The following is a 22,268-nucleotide window of genomic DNA, read 5'->3' on the forward strand; positions in this document are numbered from 1 at the left end:
GGGACAATGAAAGGATTATGAAGTGTTTCAACAGAGACCAAGTCACAAGAACAAACCCCTTTGGAACATTCCATTTTTTTTAATATTTCCCATCCAAAAGAGCTGATGGCAACACATTACATCTTGCAGTTGCCAAAGCTGTCCTCTGGGTGGGATTAATCAAAATGTGAAGATATGCTGCCATGGAATTAATGATGTGGTAGGGGAACAAGTTGTCTTTGCTGCAAGAGTCAGATTATGGAAGTCAAGATCCAAAAGTCTGCTCTTGACTGACTTGCAGGCTTCCACGTTCTGCAATCAATAAATTATTTAATACACTACCAGGTATGTAGCCGGGGGAGGGGGGCTTGGGGAGATTCAGCCCCCCCCCCCCGAAATTCTCATGGTGGTCTGCGAGAAGGCCTTACTGGTACATTATTTAAACTGTTATGTTTATTCATATCATGATCTGATCACCATGCTCAATATATCCCATATGCATGGGGGTATTGGGATAACGATACAAAAGGTTTGCTAAGGTAGACCCACTTTCACTCAGACTCAGCCCCCCCCCCCCCCCCCCGAATCAAACTCAGCTCCCCTTGAAACAAAATCCTGGCTACGGGCCTGTACACCACATTCTAAGTTTCTCCAGAAACTAATAGGTTTCCCTAGATGTGTGCCTTATGCCATTCTATGCATTGAGACAGGTCAAACATTCTTGAAACCTTGGCATGGATGAGAGCTATAAAATTCTGGCTGCTTATAGCTGCTTTGAGTCCCTTTTGGGGAGATAAAGTGGGGTATAAATAAATATCATAATACATAATAATAATTTTCAAGCAGACCCCGCTAGCTATATTCCCTCTCTGTTATCAGATAATTTTATTTCAGAATGGTATTTGTTGATTCTTAGAAAGATTGAAGCAATTGGCCTGTCTTTGGAAGAACTCTTAATACTTACAAATGTGGAAGCCAGTGCACAAGAATAATGTGTAATGTGGTATGCACAACTCTGCTTCTGCTGTTGGCTATGTGTTATGATGAATCATGTTCCATCTGAACATGAGGAAGAACTTCCTGACTGTGAGAGCCGTTCAGCAGTGGAACTCTCTGCCCCAGGGTGTGGTGGAGGCTCATTCTTTGGAAGCTTTTAAGCAGAGGCTGGATGGCCATCTGTCAGGGGTGATTTGAATACAATTTTCCTGCTTCTTGGCAGAATGGGGTTGGACTGGATGGCCCATGAGGTCTCTTCCAACTCTTTGATTCTATGATTCTATGATTTGTCCTGCATACATAGCATGACTTGGGCCTTAATTGGAGACGCAGCTAATACTCCAGAGAACAGGATCAGAATGCAAAATAACCTCAGCAGAAAACTGGGCTGAAGCAAACCAAATAAATTTCAATAGGAAGAACTGTACTAGTACTACATTTAGGCAGAAAGAAATGGAATGCACAGATATAGGGTGAGTGACACCTGGCTGGAAAACAGTACATGCAAAAGCGCCATAGTACACCACAAGCTGGACATATGTCAACAGTGTGGTGTGGCAGCTAAAAAAGCCAATGCAATGCTAGCCTGCACAAATACTAGAATAGTATCTAGATCAGTGGTTCCCAACCAGTGGTCCATGGGCCACCAGTGGTCCCCAAGACCAAAACAATAGTCCCAGAAATATTTTTTACACCTGCAATGGTTCCCAACCTGTGGTCCATGGCCTAACTGTTACTTACTACAGCATTGTAATGAGAGTGACAGGTCTTGTGAAACCATCTTATAGTGCTGAGGCAACGGGCATAGAATCATAGAATCAAGGAGTTGGAAGAGACCTCATGGGCCATCCAGTCTAACCCCCTGCCAAGAAACAGGAATATTGCATTCAAATCACCCCTGACAGATGGCCCTCCAGCCTCTGTTTAAAAGCTTCCAAAGAAGGAGCCTCCACCACACTCCGGGGCAGAGAGTTCCACTGCTGAACAGCTCTCACAGTCAGGAAGTTCTTCCTCGTGTTCAGATGGAATCTCCTCTCTTGTAGTTTGAAGCCATTGTTCCCTTGCGTCCTAGACTCCAGGGAAGCAGTAAACAAGCTTGCTCCCTTCTCCCTGTGGCTTCCTCTCACATATTTATACATGGCTATCATATCTCCTCTCAGCCTTCTCTTCTTGTCAGGAGGGGAGAGGCTGACTACCCACGAAAGGGGCCACAACAAGCCTTCTGACTTCTGCTTCTGCTCCTCCTCCCTTCTCTTGAGCGGAGCCGTTCCATGTGGTGCCTGGAAGCAGGGGCACCTTGGTGTCTTCATTTTTAGGCCTGTTCCTGGGTTATTTGGGGTGCTGATTCAGAAAATTGCATTGGATAGACCACATCAGCTCTAGATATGGTTTTCTGTGGGTGAGCAGATAGCGACGACCGGATGACATATCTTCTGTATCAGAAACTAGAGCTGATGTGGTCTATTCAATGCAATTTTCTGAATCAGCACCCCAGATAACCAAACTAAATCTAAAGTTGACCAAAAACTGATTCGTAATCCTATTGGTACTAATGTTAGAGAGTGGTCCCTGGTCAAGTCATCACTGGTCAAGAGGTTCTTGGTCAAGTGGCCCCTGGTCAAAAAAGGTTGGAAACCACTGATCTAGATTGAGGGAAGTTCTAGTCCTCCTCTCTTCTGCTTTGGTCAAACCTCACCTGGAATAACCTATGTCCAGTTCTAGGAAAAGCAATCCAAGATGGACCAAATGGAAAATTGTCTAGAGAAGGGTGACAAAAACAATGAAATGCTTAGAAGTCAAACCCTGTGAGGAGCACCATAGGGAGCAGAGTATGTATAAATATGTGAGAGGAAGCCACAGGGAGGAGGGAGCAAGCTTGTTTTCTGCTTCCTTGGAGACTAGGATGCAATGGAACAATGGCTTCAAACTACAAGAGAGGAGATTCCATCTGAACATTAGGAAGAACTTCCTGACTGTGAGAGCCGTTCAGCAGTGGAACTCTCTGCCCCGGAGTGTGGTGGAGGCTCCTTCTTTGGAAGCCTTTAAACAGAGGCTGGATGGCCATCTGTCAGGGGTGCTTTGAATGCAATATTCCTGCTTCTTGGCAGAATGGGGTTGGACTGGATGGCCCCTGAGGTCTCTTCCAACTCTTTGATTCTATGATTCTATGATTCTATGAAAAGAAGGCCGAGAGGGGACACAATAGCCTTGTTTAAATGTTTTAAAGGATGTCCATTGAGGAAGGGATAAGCTTCTCTTTTGTTGCTCTGGAGACTAGATGGAGAAGTGGATTCAAATGGCAGGTGAAGAGATTCTACCTGGATATTAGGAAGAAAGGTTGGCCTGCCCCTTAGTAAAACAAAAGAGATGTCTTACGGTTTGGGACCTTATTAGCACAATTTAGAACACAACAAAAACAGTATTTTGTAACTTTTCTCTGACTATACTAGATCTTTAACATACCGAACAGATATGTTAAGTATATAGATATAGGAGCCCCGGTGGCGCAGTGGGTTAAACTCTTGTGCTGACAGGACTGAAGACTGACAGGTTGCAGGTTTGAATCCGGGGAGAGCATGGATGAGCTCCTTCTATCAGCTCCAGCTCCCCATGCGGGGACATGAAAGAAGCCGTTCACAAGGATGGTAAAACATCAAAACATCTGGACATCCCCTGGGCAACGTCCTTGCAGACAGCCAATTTTCTCACACCAGAAGCGACTTGCAGTTTCTCAAGTCACTCCTGACATTGGGGGGGGGGGGATGAAGAGGTTTGTTTTATGCCAAGGAGAACGACATCGTGTCATCTTATTGATATAGTGCTTCCGAAGAAACAAAGGATACGCTGATTCCACTTGGGTTTGGTTACAGGGTATCTCCAAAGATACCAACATCTATGGATTTCTGAGCCCCATTGCATACAATGACGTAGCCAAACGGTACCTATACAAAACAGCAAAACCAAGGTGTGCTTTTAGTAATTTTTAAAAAATATTTTCAAGCCTTGGTTGGTTCAATTTGTGGATGCAGAATCTGGATGCAGTCGCATTTGGTGGGGACGAGAGACAGGGCCTTCTCCGTGGTAGCCCCTCGGCTGAGGAACTCCCTCCCTAAGGAGGTTAGATCTGCCCCTTCCCTCTTGACCTTCCGGAAGAAACTTACATCCTGGTTATGGGAGCAAGAGTTTGCAGATTAGATTGATTTTACTGGCAATGATGAGATTTTACTGGACCGCAATTTGGATAGATTTGGATGACGTTTTAACCTGGCGAATTGTTTTAATGTAAAAATGTATTGTCGAAGGCTTTCATGGCTGGAATCACTAGGTTCTTGTGGGTTTTTTCGGGCTATAGGGCCATGTTCTAGAGGCATTTCTCCTGACGTTTCGCCTGCATCTATGGCAAGCATCCTCAGAGGTAGTGAGGTCTGTTGTAATTTTAGAGTGCCCAAACACGAATCAAGGAACATGAAAGGCACTGCAGACTACTTTAACCAGAGAAATCAGCCATAGCAGAGCACCTGATGAACCAGCCTGGACACAGCATATTATTTGAGAACACAGAAATGCTGGACCACTCTCACAACTACTATGTCAGACTACACAGAGAAGCCATTGAAATCCACAAGCATGTGAACAATTTCAACAGAAAGGAAGAGACCATGAAAATGAACAAAATCTGGCTACCAGTATTACAAAAACTCTAAAATTACAACAGCAAAACAGCAGAGAGGAAACAACCAGGCACATCTTAACACCTCTCAACAAGAGATTTTCCCAGGCTCAGGCAGGCCTTCAAATGCTAATGAAGGTGGTCAGTTGAAACATTCACACCTAGCTCCAGCAGAGAAGAGCTTTTTGCCCCACCCCAGCCATTCCACAGATATATAAACCCATTGTCCTAATTCCAACAGACCTCACTCCCTCTGAGGATGCTTGCCATAGATGCAGGCGAAACGTCAGGAGAAATGCCTCTAGAACATGGCCCTATAGCCCGAAAAACCCACAAGAACCTAGTGTTTTAATGTATATTGAAATTTATTTTTTTAGGCATTTGGTTGTATTTTATGATGTGCTTTATTGTTTTGGCATCGAAATGTTGCCGGTTGGTAGCCATCCTGAGTCCCCTCTTGGAGGTTGAGAAAGGACAGGATATAAATGTCCAAATAAATAATAAAAAATAATAAGAAATAAATATGGAGTGTCAACCACATACAATCTGTATAGGTTATAGTTTTAAAATTCTGAAAATATTATTTTGTTTCCCCCCCAAATTAGGAAATGGGTCACTCCCCACAACTTCAAAATTTGAATACATTTTGCATTTCTCATTATTGCACGTTGTTATACTACCCTCAATGTTCTCATGTAAATCCACGAGAATATATATAGCTCGGTGAGAAGAGAGGCGCAAAATGGATCTCGCCCAGTTCCCCTAATATTTACAAACAGCCTTTCCGTTTGTGCCATCGAGACCCATCTCAATTTGCAAAGGTCTCCAAGATCCAGACTTCAGGGTATGTTTGATTCTCTGGGGATAATCTCGGCCAAGTTATAAGAGCGTTTTAGCTCTGCCTTCGCCTCTTGACCACACCGAGCTAAGAGGCAGCATTGTGTAAAAGTTTAATGCGATCACGCGGCCCAGGTTTGGCCTGTCCTTATTTTATCCCAGAGCCAAGCGCTTCCAATCTGTAAATAACATTCATTCTGCTGGATTGCTCTAGTCATACTTTCAGCCTCCATTTCTTCCCTTTCTCTTTATATATGTTTACATGTGGCAGGATTGTGCGTATGTCTTTTGGGTAGTGGTTGGAAAAGCTATTCCCAGAATCTCCAGCGGATGCATTCATGCTGGCTGGGGATTCTGGGAGTGATACTCTAAAACCATTGTAGCTTGCCCAAGCTCTGTCTGCATGCCATATCTAGTCTGGGCTGAAGAGGCAATCTGACACATTGCTGAGCTTAATGGGTCTATGGGGCAGACCCAAGTTCAAATTCTCAGTTGTAGACAAATTTAAGTCAGTCGCAGTATCTCTGGTTATAGATTAATAGCTAAATAACGGCACTATCTATCTATCTATCTATCTATCTATCTATCTATATAAATGCTCTGTGCATAATGAGTTCCTTAAAAACAAAAAAACCAGTGAACGAAATCACACCAAATTTGGCAACAAAACGTCTCACTACATAAGGAGTGACCATCACTCAAAAAATTATGATTTTGTCATATGGGAGTTGTAGTTGCTGGGATTTATGGTTCACCTATAATCAAAGAACATTCTGAACTCTACCAGTGATGGAATTGAACCAAACTTGGCACACAGGCCTCCCATGACCAACAGAAAATACTAGCAGTGTTTAGTGGGCATTGACCTTGAGTTTGGGAGTTATAGTTCACCTACATCCAGAGACTCAAACAATGATGGATCTGGACCAAACTTGGCACAAATATTCCATATGCCCAAATATGAACACAGATGGAGTTTGGGGTTAGGGTGAAAGGATCCCAGGATATTTTCTACCATTTGGGGAAGAGTTACCTCAGTAACTGAAGAAAAAAGAAGAAAGAAAGACCATCTCTATGGTTTCACCAATTGACTGTTTTGTTTGTAACTTTGACAAGCTGTGCCAAGTCTGCAAGGACTTTGAGAAATAAATATTCTGTTTTGGTGTTCATAACCTTTGTAGCCTCAGTTGCTGGGAATATCAAGCTTCTAAAGAAAGACCCCCGCGGTCCGCCCAGACAAAGAGAGAAGCACATAGAATCATAGAATCAAAGAGTTGGAAAAGACCTCATGGGCCATCCAGTCCAACCCCCTGCCAAGAAGCAGGAATTTTGCATTCAAAACACCCTTGACAGATGGCCATCCAGCCCCTGTTTAAAAGCTTCCAAAGAAGGAGCCTCCACCACACTCCGGGGCAGAGAGTTCCACTGCTGAACGGCTCTCACAGTCAGGAAGTTCTTCCTCATGTTCAGATGGAATCTCCTCTCTTGTAGTTTGAAGCCATTGTTCCGCGTCCTAGTCTCCAAGGAAGCAGAAAACAAGCTTGCTCCCTCCTCCCTGTGGCTTCCTCTCACATATTTATACATGGCTATCATATCTCCTCTCAGCCTTCTCTTCTTCAGGCTAAACATGCCCAGCTCCTTAAGCCGCTCCTCATAGGGCTTGTTCTCCAGACCCTTGATCATTTTAGTCGCCCTCCTCTGGACACATTCCAGCTTGTCAATATCTCTCTTGAATTGTGGTGCCCAGAATTGGACACAATATTCCAGGTGTGGTCTAACCAAGGCGGAATAGAGCATGGGTGGCATTACTTCCCTAGATCTAGACACTATGCTCCTCTTGATGCAGGCCAAAATCCCATTGGCTTTTTTTGCCGCCACATCACATTGTTGGCTCATGTTTAACTTGTTGTCCATGAGGACTCCAAGTATAGGGGCTTGTCTAAGTCCATTGGGGAGGGCGTTTCAGAGCTGGGGGAAGGGGGCACCACCAAGAAGGCCCTCTCCCTCGTCCCCGCCAACCACACTAAAGACGGAGGAGGGACTGTGAGGAGGGTCTCCCTAGTAGATCTTAGACCCCTCACCAGTTCATAGGGGGAGATGTGATCACAAAGATAGTCTGAACCCGAACCGTCAACCAATTCAACATAGTTTGTGACAGCCACAAAAACAAATCTTCTTGAGTTATAACAACTACTCTTCTTTCAAACTAAGGACCACACAATTAAACAGGAAATATCACTTTCAAACCAGGAACAGAAAATCTTTCAAATTTTGTTGCATAGTGTTATCACGGAGAGACCTCACCTCCATGAATTGCCTAGTCACCTATTGAAGTCATCCTTGCTTAAGTGCCGAAGCCTTAAGCCACATTGTAGTGCAGTGTTTGATTGTAATTAGGGCAAACATCACACTGCAATATGGCTTAAGGCTTTGGCACTAATCCAAGGAAAACTAAACCCCTGGAACCACTTGCTGTTTGTAAAAGCAGGGAGCATATCACCCATTCCTGGCTCTGGCAGACAACCACTCAGTGAAAATTTCCTTCATTTCATTATTATTATACTGACACAAAACCACAGTATGACACAGCAAACGAGATCTATATACTGGATTTCGTATTACAAGATCACAAGTCGAACATTTCCCAAGCGTCTATGTATTTTCGAATAACACAGACAAAAGAGGAGGACATATCATCTCAGGAAGATGGAACGATGATGAAACAACTTGAATTGGCCAAATTGAATAAAATGTCTTACTTCTATAAGAGAAAACATATTGAATCATTTTCACAAAGATGAGGAACCATGAATTGTTTTCTGCAAGAAGGAGGTGAGAAGTTACCAATCATTGGGTTCAAGAATGAAGAGTTCAGATTTATTAGTAGTAGATTTATTAGTAGGTGCCTTTCACCTTAAGAACAGACAAGCATCCCGAGCTCTGAGGATCACCTGGGAAGGAATCCCACTGGAGCATTGCAGCGCACCCAAATACCTGGGAGTCACTCTGGACCATGCTCTGACCTACAAGAAGCACTGCCTGAACATCAAGCAAAAAGTGGGTGCTAGAAACAATATCATACGAAAGCTGACTGGCACAACCTGGGGATCACAACCAGATACAGTGAAGACATCTGCCCTTGCGCTGTGCTACTCTGCTGCTGAGTAAGCATGCCCAGTGTGGAACACATCTCACCACGCTAAAACAGTAGATGTGGCTCTTAATGAGACATGCCGCATTATCACGGGGTGTCTGCGCCCTACACCACTGGAGAAATTACACTGCTTAGCCAGCATTGCACCACCTGACATCCACTGGGAAGTAGCAGCCAATAGTGAAAGGACCAAGGCAGTGACATCTCCAGCCCATCCCTTGTTTGGGTATCAGCCAGAACGTCAATGACTTAAATCAAGAAACAGTTTTCTAAGATCTACAGAGACACTCGCCGGAACACCTCAGCAAGCGAGAGTCCAAAAGTGGCAGGCTCAAACCCAGAACCTCAATCAGTGGTGATACCAAATGAGAGACTCCCCCCTGGGCACACAGAAAACTGGGCGACTTGGTAGGCACTGAACAGACTGTGTTCTGGCACCACGAGATGCAGAGCCAATCTTAAGAAATGGGGCTACAAAGTGGAATCCATGACATGCGAGTGTGGAGAAGAGCAAACCACTGACCACCTGCTGCAATGCAACCTGAGCCCTGCCACATGCAGAAACACCTTGCGGAAACACCAGAGGCACTCCAAGTGGCCAGCTACTGGTCAAAGGACATTTAATCAACTACCAAGCTTGCAAATACTGTGTTTTGTCTGTTTGTTTGTTTTTGTTAAAAATGTAATACAAATGTCTGGTTGCTGATGACATGATAAATAAATAAATTAGTAGTAGATCTACTATGGAAATAGGGGAAGCACTAACTCTAAGATCTTCCGGGGCGGCCCTCTTATTGGTCCCACTACCGTTTCAAGCGCGGTTGGTGGGGACGAGAGAGAGGGCCTTCTCAGTGGTGGTCCCCCGTCTCTGGAACGCCCTTCTAAGGGAAATAAGACAGGCCCCATCCCTCCCCTCCTTTCGTAAGAGCTTGAAGATCTGGTGGTTTCAACAAGCTTTGAAAATGGCCAGTTCTAACTCAGCCCTACACATTGTCGAATACGGCCTTATTCTTCCTACCAATTACCCAGATTCTTTCCTCTAATCGACCCCGGAATGAACAGCTACAGACCTGTACCTAATATTATTGTTGCCTACCATAGCATTGAACTTAATTCCTGGGCCCCCTAGAATTTTTGGACGTGAACAAATCTTGGCCCGGCCTTTTCAATTTTTAAATTGCCTTGAACAGGCAGGATTACTTTTAATATATGTGTGTTATGATGACAATTCTATGCTTATATTTTGTTTTGTTAATCTTATGGTTATGTTGTTTTTTACTTTGTATGTTTTGTGATGTTACCTGGTGTGCAGAAGTCTTTGATACTATGTATATGTTTAATTGATGGAGTATATTTTTGTGTTTTGTAACAGTAGCTAAGATTAGAGTTATCTGGTTTGTATCAACAGGGAGCGTTGCCAAGGAAACCAGGCAGGCTAGCTCAGAGAGTGAGAAGTGGGCGGAGCCAAGGAGGAGAAGCTATGTGCATCTTTGGAAAAGGGGTAGTTGGAGTTAGGAGTTAGAGTGAGAGTGAGAGTGAGAGAGAGTGGAGAGGCTTGGAAAAGCCTAGGAGAGAGGTGTGAATAGCTAGAGTTTTTCAGTCTAGGAAGGTTGAAAGGAGAAACCTGACCAGTTTCTTTAGTTAAAGTAGACTAAAGGAAGCTTGTTAAGATCTCTAGTCGAGGAAGGACTAGAGATCAGATATTTGATCAAGAAAAGATCAAATAGGAAGGCTATTCATATTAGGAAACAGTGTTTACTAAAGTGCTTCACCTCAGTAAAAGTTAATCACGAACTGTGTCATCTAGAAGAGTGGACTGTGTAACAAACTAATTATATTCAAAGTTCTATAAGATATTTAACAGCCTGTAACCATGCACTTTGTACAAAATAAACTTGTTAACTTTTGTTGAAGACCGTCTCATCTCCATTAATCTGCGTCTGTCGAGCCAGATCTCATCGGTGGTACCTCCAATACCTCATGTTGGTGGCAGTTACCTTAAATTAAAAACAATAATTGGCCTCTTCTATAACATATTCTTATCAACAATAGAGGCCTGAGATTAATTCCCTCCATAATCATCCACACCTTTATAATTGGCTCGCAACCTCTACAATTGGCTAGCATCTGTACACCTGGGAACCGCTCTGAGTCCCCTCAGGGAGATGGAGCGGTATATAAATATATTATTATTATTATTGTTATTGTTATTATTATTATTTGTATTATGATGTATTATTATCTATACCAGGAAAATTGGAAGCCAATTATATCTTTGATCTCTAAATATAAGAACAACAACAATTTACAGTACAGGCAGTGTGCTGTCACACGATGGGCCTGTAGCAATTGTCTATTAACAGGACGTGGTCTCTATATGCTCAGCGGGATGCCTGGGGTGCCTCGGCTGAGAGGCCCTATGGATTTCCCTATACAAAGTCTTTAGAAGCTCAGAAAGTTTAACAAGGTTCTTTATTAATGCTTAAATCTTCAACAAATCAATCAAATACTTTAAAACTCTGGAAAACTGGTAGCGTTCTTAATTTGCCCACAAGAGACAGGCAACTTGCTTTAAGAACTGTTTCTTTCTTCTATAAAGGAAATCCTTGACCCTTCCCTGGGCAATCTGTTCTTAGGCTGGCGTGGGGCCCTACTCCTGGTTCCAATTTGCTTTATGGGTAACCCGAGTAGACCTTACCGGCCAAGACTTTGTAGATTTTCCAGCTGGTGTCCTTTACCTTCCAGCAAAGCTGGCTGTATTTCTTAGTAAAGCTGTGGAACTGCTTTCCCCCGATGTTTGTGAGAAACGAAGCTTTCTACAGGTGGGAGAATCTCACACGTCCTGTTGGAAAGGCTTCTCCGTGATAACTGAGCTAAAGGTCCCCTTTCCCTCCAAAATCCTGGGGAAAGGGGCGGATCTAAAGGCTGCAACAATGATTGACAGGTTGTTGGCCCTATAACTGCAATCTGGAAAAAGCTACCAAATTGCAAAGTGCATAGCCTTCAGGAATTAATGTAAACAAGCAAAGAAAGAAAAAGAGAATTCAAACCCCTGGCACAGCCGTGCCAGAACAGGCAGTCTCCGAGTTATGAACATCCGACTTACAAGGGACTCCTACTTAAGAACAGAGATGAAACAACAGGAAGTGAGAGAAATATGCCTCCAGGAAGGGAAATCTACTCCTAAAAGCGGTATCATGAGGAAAAGGAGTCTCAGCTGAAGCTATATCTCTAATCTTTGTTTCCACAACAAGCCAAATTTTGCAAAATCCAATTATCACAGGGACAGAAAGTGAGGTGAAATTTTCTGAACAGGAGCACAGGCAGCCATACAAACTCCACAACCCTTCCCTATGCTATCCAGCTGGCTAATAATAATAATAATAATAATAATAATAATAATAACTTTATTTGTATCCCGCCTCCATCTCCCCAAGGGGACTCGGGGCGTCTAACATGAGGCCAAGCCCAAACAATTACAATAAAGCAAAATGAAATACATACAAGACACAACAACATCAGGTAAAAATACTTATGCAATAAGTATAGCTAGGAATACTCCCAGACAACGAAGATCCGCATAGTTAAAGCAATGGCATTCCCCGTAGTAACCTATGGATGTGAGAGCTGGACCATAAGGAAGACTGAGCAAAGGAAGAGGGACACTTTTGAACTGTGGTTCTGAAGGAAAATACTAAGACTTCCTTGGACCGCAAGAAGATCAAACCAGTCCATACTTCAGGAAATAAAGCCCGGCTACTCACTAGAGGGAAGGATATTAGGGGCAAAGATGAAGCACTTTGGCCAAATCAAAGAATCATAGAGTTGGAAGAGACCTCATGGGCCATCCAGTCCAACTTCCTGCCAAGAAGCAGGAAAATTGCATTCAAAGCACCACCGACAGATGGCCATCCAGCCCCTGTTTAAAAGCAATCCATACTTTGTTTTTCAACACGATTGTGACGTCAGGAGTATTGTGCTCCAAAACTCTGTCTATCTGAATCTGTAAGTCCCAGAGTAGCTGGACGTGTTCATTCTCTGTAACTTTTTCCAGCTTGTGATCCCACCAGTTCTTTGTCACAGGCAGATGGTATTTGTGGAACAAGTTCCAATCAATCATCTGAGCAATGGTGTTAAGCCTCTGCTTGTAGTCTGTCTGCGCGATCTTCTTGCAGCAGCTGAGAATGTGATGTATTATTTCATCTGCTTCCTTGCAGAGTCTCCATTTGGGATCTGTCGTTGACTTTTCAATTCTGGCTTTGATGGCCTTGGTTCAAATGGCTTGTTCTTGGGCTGCCAGAATCAGGCCCTCCGTCTCCTTGCGAGCCACAGCCATGTTTTTTCTTTGTCAATTTGGCTCTCAATTTTTCCCATGGAGAGCCTTACATTTATTATTTTACCCTATTTATTTTTCTTATTATTACATTTATTATTTTACCCTATTTATTATTATTATTATTATTACATTTATTATTTTACTGTATTTTTTAATTTTACTCTATTGTTATTATTACATTTATTATTTCACTCTATTATTATTGCATGTATTATTTTACTCTATTTATTTTTTATTTTTTACTCTATTTAATATGATTACATTTATTATTTTACTCTATTATTATGATTACATTTATTATTTTACTCTATTTATTTTTATTATTTTACTCTATTGTTTTTATTACATTTATTATTTCACTCTATCATTATTACATTTATTATTTTAATCTATTTATTATTTTATTTTTACTCTATTTATTATTATTACATTTATTATTTTACTCTATTTATTTTTATTATTTTACTCTATTATTATTACATTTATTATTTTACTCTATTTATTATTTTATTTTTACTCTTTATTATTACATTTATTATTTTACTCTATTTATTTTTATATTTTACTCTATTTATTATTATTACATTTATTAATTTCCTCTATTTATTATTATTATTATATTTATTGTATTACTCTATTTATTTTTATTATTTTACTCTATTGTTATTATTACATTTATTATTACATTTATTATTTTATTCTATTTATTATTATTATTATATTTATTATTTCACTCTATTATTATTATTACATTTCCAGTATTTTACTCTATTACTGTTGTTGTTGTTGTTGTCACATTTATTATTTTGCTCTCTTTATTATTATTGGAAGGATACACAAGCACATTTACATTGAAGAAAGTTCGAATAATGGTTTAATCAGAGTTAGACAGTTTTATGTTAAAGTACAGTTTTATGTAAATATTAAAAAAAAATAACCTACTGACTATTATTATTATTATTATTATTTAGAATCATAGAATCATAGAATCAAAGAGTTGGAAGAGACCTCATGGGCCATCCAGTCCAACCCCATTCTGCCAAGAAGCAGGAACATCGCATTCAAATAACCCCCAACAGATGGCCATCCAGCCTCTGTTTAAAAGCTTCCAAAGAAGGAGCCTCCACCACACTCCGGGGCAGAGAGTTCCACTGCTGAACGGCTCTCACAGTCAGGAAGTTCTTCCTCATGTTCAGATGGAATCTCCTCTCTTGTAGTTTGAAGCTATTGTTTACAGTATTTATGCCTCAATTCATGTAATTTTATTGGCATCTATTTTTATTTTGAAATTTACCAGTAACTTCTGCATTTCCCACCCTCGGCTTATACTCGAGTCAATACATTTTCCCAGGTTTTTTTTGGTAGTAAATTAGGTGCCTCAGCTTATATTTGTACTCGAGTATATACGGTATTTTTTTAAGTGGTTTTTCTCCCTTGTGCCAAAAATATTTTTGCTCTGAGGTCTCTTCCGCAGTCAAATGCCAGCTTCTGTTAGGAGTTTTCATGCCTGTTTCCCCAGAATCCACCTGGCTCTGTGGCTCATTATATCGGTTCAGCTGTGAACTGTCCTATTAGGTCAGGGCTAAAGCACTTAAGACTCAAGGCTCCTGTCAATGGTAATCACAGCTAAGACGCTACATGCATGGCAGGTTTGCTTTGCAAGTGACATCTTTGCAGGGGAAACGGCGGAGATGGGCAAAGCTATCTTTTGAACTATCGTGACTTTGTTGGACGACACCTTGTTACTTTATTGGGTATCGACAACTGGACTTTTGAACCTTCAATGATGTGAATTCTTAGTCAATTATCTAGGGGTGCATATACTGCAGTTTCGTACCACTTTAACTCCTATGACTCAATGTTATGGAATACTACTAGTTGTAATTTGATGAGGTACCAACATGCTCTGGCAGAGGAGACTAAAGACTCCCAAGGGTGCCATAGCATTTAAGTCATGTCAGTTAAAGTGCTGTCAAACTGCATTAATTCTACAGTGGAGATGCACCAGGCTATTGTTGGGAAATGCGGTATGTTTCCGGAGTGTGGTGGCGGCTCCTTCTTTGGAAGCTTTTAAACAGAGTCTGGATGGCCATCTGTCAGGGGTGATTGACAAGCTGGAATGTGTCCAGAGAAGAGAGACTAAAATGATAAAAGGTCTGGAGAACAAGCCCTATGAGGAGCGGCTTAAGGAGCTGGGCATGTTTAGCCTGAAGAAGAGAAGGCCGAGAGGGGATATGATAGCCATGTATGTGAGAGGAAGCCACAGGGAGGAGGGAGCAAGCTTGTTTACTGCTTCCCTGGAGACTAGGACGCAAGAGAACAATGGCTTCAAACTACAAGAGAGGAGATTCCATCTGAACATGAGGAAGAACTTCCTGACTGTGAGAGCCGTTCAGCAGTGGAACTCTCTGCCCCGGAGTATGGTGGAGGCTCCTTCTTTGGAAGCTTTTAAACAGAGGCTGGATGGCCATCTGTCAGGGGTGATTTGAATGCAATATTCCTGCTTCTTGGCAGAATGGGGTTGGACTGGATGGCCCATGAGGTCTCTTCCAACTCTAGGATTCTATGATTCTTATAGTGTCACGTTTTGTCATTCCACTATTGTGATCTTGGAAATTCCATTCTGATGCCTTGTCCAGTGTCCACTAATTTGGACTTTTGGTCACTTGGATGTTCTGTATCAGAAGCTAGAGCTGATGTGGTCTATCCAATGAAATTTTCTGAATCAGCACCCCAAACTGAATCTAAAGTTGACTAAAAACTGATTCATAATCCTTTTGATACTAATGTTGGAGAGTATCTCTGGTCAAGTGGTCCCTGGTCAAGAAGTCCTTGGTCAAAAGTGGTGCCTGGTCAAGTAGTCCCTGGTCAAAGTGGTCCCTGGTCAAAAGTGGTGCCTGGTCAAGTAATCCTTGGTCATATGGTCTCTGGTCAAGTAGTCCCTGGTCAAAGTGGTCCCTGGTCAAGTGGTCCCTGGTCAAAGTGGTCCCTGGTCAAGTGGTCTCTGGTAAAGTAGTCCCTTGTCAAGTGGTCCCTGGTCAAGTGGTCTCTGGTAAAGTAGTCCCTGGTCAAGTGGTCCCTGGACAAAGTGGTCCCTGGTCAAAGTGGTCTCTGGTCAAATAGTCCCTGGTAAAGTGGTCCCTGGACAAAGTGGTACCTGGTCAAGTGTTCCCTGGTCAAAGTGGTCCCTGGTCAAGTAGTCCTTGGTCAAAAGTGGTGCCCGGTCAAGTAGTCCCTGGTCAAAGTGGTCCCTGGTCAAGTGGTCCCTGGTCAAAGTGGTCCCTGGTCAAAGTGGTCCCTGGTCAAGTGGTACCTGGTGAAGTAGTCCCTGGTCAAGTGTTCCCTGGTCAAGTGTTCCCTGGTCAAAGTGGTCCCTAGTCAAGTTGTCCCTAGTCAAGTTGTCCCTGGTCAAGTGGTCCCTGGTGAAATAGTCCCTGGTCAATTGGTCCCTGGTCAATTGGTCCCTGGTCAAAGTGGTCCCTGGTTAAAAAAAGGTGGAAACCACTGACTTAAATATTAGGAATAATTTTTTTTAATGTAAGAGCTTTTTGGCAGAGTAATGGGCTGCCTCATTGGACTCCCTTCTTTGTCGATCTTCTATGGCATGGAATGAGCACCTGTTGAGAGTGCTTTGTGTATTCCTGCATGGCAGAAGGAGGTTAGATTAGATGACCTTAGTAGACCCTTCCAACTCTATGATTCTGTAAACTGCATGCAAAATTATGTATTAATTGTATTATACAACGCTTGGGCTGAATGGCAATGCTGCACAACTGAACCAAAATACCAAATGTGTAATCAAACATGCAGATTTTCACTTTTCGTTCTTGCAGCCAAGAGATTTTTCCAAAAATTAAATGGAGTCTCTTTTCCTGCTGCTTGAAACCACTGCACTTGTTCAAGGGCCTTTCCACACAGCCATATAACTCAGAATATCAAGGCAGATAATCTACAATATCTGCTTTGAACTGGATTATCTGAGTCCACACTGACATATAATCCAGTTCAATGTGGATTTTAGACAGCTGTGTGGAAGGACCCGAGTATCTAGAGCAGCAGAAAACAAGCTGAGTCCATCTTTTCCATGATATTCCTTCAGATATTTAAACACGGCTATCATCTCCCCTCTCAATCTTCTTGTCTCCAAACTACACGTAACTGGCTCCTGTTTCGACTTTTCAATTCCATCCTTAGCACCAAAAGTGCACAATCAAAGTGACCAAAAGCATCTCAAGGAACATGCAGAATCAAAACAGCACAGCCCTGTGTTGAAATCCCTTTCTATAAAAAGATTTGGTTCTCTAAAAAAAGAACTAGGTCTTATGGCGGTTGCATGGATCCCTCCAGGAAACAGCGGTCTGTATGTCATCCTGATTTCTCCTGGAGATGTTCACTAAGGAGGCAAGATGCCCCATGAGGATGCTTTACCACTTGGAATTTCTCCATCGCCAGGAATTTCTCCAAGCCAATCAAGTCGAGCCATGGGAAGGAATCAGGAGCTGGAAAGACTGATCCCGCATCACATGTTTTGTATTACTGGACATGTTTGAAAGAGCGAAGGGAGAGGCGGAGCAGCTGGGAGATTTAGATAAATAGCAACACGTCACCTGCATTAGGCATGGGCAAAGGGTGGACCGGGGCCAGCTGCAAGCTATCTACAGGCTACCTGCAGACCCATACGATGCACCTTTTTGTGATCCCCTCATGCATGTGCCCCAAACCCAAGGTTCACGGGCTGAATCTGGCCCGTCAGGTCATTTTATGCGGCCCTACAGATACTGGACTATAGCTCCTATATTTCACATAATTAGACATCACTATTAGAGCTGATGGGATGCAGGTGAAACATCAGGAGAAAATGCTAGTAGAACACATTGGCCATATAGCGAAGATGACGTTTGTAAACTGGTAACCAAAGTCTAATTCTTTTATCAATAATTTCAGATAATCCCAGTTGAGATTATCAAATGCCTTTTCTGCGTCAAGGCTTAATAGGGCTAACTCGTCTTGACTATTCCTTTCATAGTATTCAATGGTATTTAAAATAACTTTTACATTGTCCTTAATTTGTCTATTCGGGAGGAATCCTGCTTGCTCTTCTTTCACCCAATCTTTCAAAAATGTCTTTAACCTTTCAGTAAGTATGCTGGCAAAATTTTTGTAGTCAACATTAAGGAGGGAAATAGGTCTATAATTCTTTACATCCCTTGGATCTTGTTTCTCCTTGTGTAACATCGTAATGTGGGCTAGTTTCCAAGAGTCAGGAAGATTTTGTTGGTCTGTTTGTCTTCCTACACAGTTTCTGGACTCGTTCCAGCCCAGTGTTCCACCTGGGAGTTTAATAGGGCTGATATTTTAGTCCTACTCAACTCTACTGTTTAGATCAGGGCAAATATAGAAGGCTAATGGACACACTGGACCTATAGCATCATGACTCAAATGTGACCTTTTTTCCAAACTGCACATCACATGATGCCCTCTTTGCTCACTATTGTTTCAGATCAGTGTTTCTCAACTTGGGGGTCAGGACCTCCTGGGGGGGGGGGGTTGCGAGGGGGTTTCATAGGGGTCGCCAAAGGCCATCAAAAGACACATATTTCTTGTATCGTATTGTTGTTGTTGTTGTTGTTGTTGTTGTTGTTATTATTATTATTATTATTATTATTATTATTATTATGTTCCTAAGGTAAATGAACCAAGAATTTCAGGCCTGAACTCAATAATAAGCTCTTGGAGGTCCATGTGCAGCATAATCATGGAGTTAAAATATCTAGGTTATCTCTTATTTTGGAATAGGATATATTCCAAAATCCAACATTTTCCACAAACTTTGTTTCAAGTACAAAATTATTTTGAAATATTGTATAAAATTACCTTCGGGATATGTGTATGTATAAGATGTGTATGAAACATAGATGAATGGGTCCCATCTCTAAGGGCTTTTCCAGACCCTATATTCCAAGATCTGATTCCAGGTTTTCTGTTTATCCCAGATTATCTGGCAGTGGGGACATATAATCCAGTTTAAAGCAGAAAATCTGGGATCAGATCCTGGGATATAGGACTGTCTGGAAGGGCCCTAAGATATGTCACTATGTATATGGAAATATTCTAAAATCCTGAAAAAACTAGAAAGCCAGAACACTATAGTCACAAGCATTTCAAATAACAATCACTTAATAGGTATTCATTGGTGGATTCCCATCCAAGTATTAACCAGGGCTGACCCTGCTTGGTGTTCAAGATCAGACAGGATCTGATGCCTTTAGGATATTTTTAGGTCTGTGTTTGATCCTGTGTTCCTATAATTAAACCACACCAATTTCAACGATATTTCATGATGCAGAGATATACAAAAAACCCAAAAGGCATTTCAGATATGAGACACTCAATCATTGCTGATTTCCCACCCAATTAACACCCAGAGTTGATCCTGCTTAGCTTCCAAGGTCAGATGGGATTTGTTGCTTTTAGAGTATTTAGAGGTCCACTTTTGATCCTAGGAGTATATCTCTTTCTAAGATATCTAATGATGCAAAATCATAAACAAATAAATTCCCAAATCCCAAATATTTCTCGTCCTAAGCGTTTAGGATAAGGATCACTCAACATGAAGCTCCTTGCCTTGACCTACCTTGGTGGCCTCCAGGACATCACGGTGTCCCACCTTTGGTGACCCAAATCCAGGGCTTGGATCTCTTCTTCCAAAAAGAAAACAATAGCCCAAAAAGGGCTACCAAAGCAGAATGGTTTTTCCAACCAATAGGGTCGGTGGTGCCACATCTGGAGGTCACCCCATTGACTTGGAAGGGATTTAAGGAAGGTTCGAAGACTGTCCCATCATCATCCCAAACCCCCCATCAGCCTACGTGAGAAGAGGAGGAGGAGGAAGACTTGTCTTCAGATCCGAAAAGAAAGTGGTGGGCTGTTTCTTCCTGTGGAATGGCTGCCCTGAATAGGATTAGGATGAGCAGAAAAGCGGATTAGGGCACAGGCACCATCTGTAAGCAGGAGGCTAATGAGGTTAGGAAGCTCATCGGCTTCACCATGGCTACCGTTGGTGGCAACGGATCGTGTCCCAAAAAGATGAGCCATCACAGAATCAATAGAACTGGAAAGGATCCCCAGAAGCCATCTAGTCTGGCTCTTGGCCGATGCAAGAACTCGTATCCAAAGCCCTCTTTGAGAAGTGACGATAAAGGCCTTGTCTACATTGCATTGAATGCAGACTCATATAATGAAACATGAGGCCAAGCCCACAATACATCAGTAAAAACAATAACAACATCAGTAAAAAACAATAACAACAGTTATGGTGTCATAAATTAGTTAAATTAGCTTCTCCGCATAAAGCGGTACCTAAATTTCCTATTTGACAGATGCAACTGTCTTTTGGGCTGCATAGGTCAACAGCAAGCTAGACTATTAATGATCAGGAGCTTATTCCGACCCGGGCTAGCTTCGAACTCATGACCTCTTGGTCAGGAGTGATTTAATGCAGCTGGCTACTAACTAGCTGCTCTACAGCCCGGTTCATATGTGAGTCTACATCAGGCATGGGCAAACTTCAGCCCTACATGTGTTTTGGACTTCAACTTCCAGTTAGTCCAAAATGCCTGGAAGGCCAACATTTGCTCCAGAGTACTGTGACCCCCACTGACAATGGTCTTGTATCATATTTGGGACACAGAACACCCAGAACCAAGGCAAAATACTGGAGAGGTTTGGGAGGAATTCATCTTGATTTATAGGAGTTGTAGGTACTGGGATTTACAAAATCTACTTTTCCAAATAAAGGCAGGAATCCAAGATTTTGTGTTGTTCATTCGTTCAGTCGTTTCCAACTCTTTGTGACCTCATGGACCAGCCCACACCAGAGCTCCCTGTCGCCCATCACCACTCCCAGCTCCTTCAAGGTCAATCCAGTCACTTCAAGGATGCCATCATCCATCTTGCCCTTGGTCGGCCCCTCTTCCTTTTTCCTTCCATTTTCCCCAGCATCATTGTCTTCTCTAAGCTTTCCTTTCTTCTCATGATGTGGACAAAGTACTTCATCTTGGCCTCTACTATCCTTCCCTCCAGTCCAAGCTAGTTTTGAATAAATATTCAGTTGTGGTGTTGTAGTACCAGTAGGTCAGATGTAGATGTGCCGCTTTTACTATATATATAATCTCCTAAAAACTTGTTTGTGTGTTCCCCTGCTCTTGTGTAACTAACTATACTTTTTAAATAAAAAGGACTGAGAGGAGATATGATAGCCATGTATAAATCTGTGAGAGGAAGCCACAGGGAGGAGGGAGCAAACTTGTTTTCTGCTTCCTTGGAGACTAGGACGCAATGGAACAATGGCTTCAAACTACAAGAGAGGAGATTCCATCTGAACATGAGGAAGAACTTCCTGACTGTGAGAGCCGTTCAGCAGTGGAACTCTCTGCCCAGGAGTGTGGTGGAGGCTCCTTCTTTGGAAGCTTTTAAACAGAGGCTGGATGGCCATCTGTCAGGGGTGATTTGAATGCAATATTCCTGCTTCTTGGCAGGGGGTTGGACTAGATGGCCCATGAGGTCTCTTCCAACTCTTTGATTCTATGATTCTAAGATGCAAAGCAGCTCGTAACTTTTAAAACTTGATTTGAACTCAGCTCTTTCTTCTTTCCCAAAGTGGAGAATTTGCACTCTTGTCTTGCAGGCAACCTAAAGGTTGAACAACAGACCGTGATACATGGCAACCTTTGCTGGAGCTCACTGTGTGGATGGATACAGTTTCAATGTGGCATCATCTTCCCTTCCAAAAAAAGAGTTTTGGAATTGTTTACATTGGCCAAATGTCAACGATTTCTGCCTTTGCACCACTGCATTCAACTGCCAGGCAGGACATGTAAATGATTCAAGGGTTTTGAGGTTGTAACATGTGCCCTCTGTGGCTCTTTTCATGCCCGTTGCCATGCGCCCGCTTTGGGAGCGCATTCTTCCAGCGGAACCTGTCACTTTCCCCTTTCATTCCATGGTTTTGTGCATCAGAAGCCAAGGTCTCCTAGCAACTGATCTCACCGAGGAGGATGGCCAGCTTAACCGCTGAAGGTGTCGAGACTGTTTTCCGGCTGCCGGTAAAAACAAGAGGAAGAACTAACATAGATTTTTGCAGGGTGTGGAGGTGGAAGGCCAGGAATAGGATAGTGTCTTTCTGGAATATAATATGTTTTGTCAGCATGCTATGTTTCATTCTCTCGTTGCTGAGTGCCTTTCAAGTTATTGCTGACTTATAGAACCTATCACAGGGTTGTCTTGGTAAAATCTGT

The 22,268-nt window shown here is 42.4% G+C and overlaps 2 protein-coding genes across 2 annotated transcripts in view; one reads left to right on the plus strand and one right to left on the minus strand.

The window, feature by feature from the left end:
- RP1L1 (RP1 like 1) overlaps positions 1–19,912 on the minus strand; it is a 58,538-nt gene extending 38,626 nt beyond the window's left edge. Inside the window, exon 1 of the mRNA XM_060754656.2 lies at positions 19,607–19,912. The gene's annotated coding sequence lies outside the window, so the exon portion shown is untranslated. The remainder of the gene's footprint in view (positions 1–19,606) is intronic.
- A 2,113-nt stretch (positions 19,913–22,025) lies between these two features.
- C1H8orf74 (chromosome 1 C8orf74 homolog) overlaps positions 22,026–22,268 on the plus strand; it is a 56,122-nt gene continuing 55,879 nt past the window's right edge. Inside the window, exon 1 of the mRNA XM_060754655.2 lies at positions 22,026–22,076. Coding sequence (XP_060610638.2) covers positions 22,029–22,076 — 48 coding nt within the window. The 5' untranslated portion in view covers positions 22,026–22,028. The remainder of the gene's footprint in view (positions 22,077–22,268) is intronic.

Source organism: Anolis sagrei, chromosome 1, assembly GCF_037176765.1.
Source record: "Anolis sagrei isolate rAnoSag1 chromosome 1, rAnoSag1.mat, whole genome shotgun sequence".
In the NCBI taxonomy this organism is placed as follows: Eukaryota; Metazoa; Chordata; class Lepidosauria; order Squamata; family Dactyloidae; genus Anolis; species Anolis sagrei.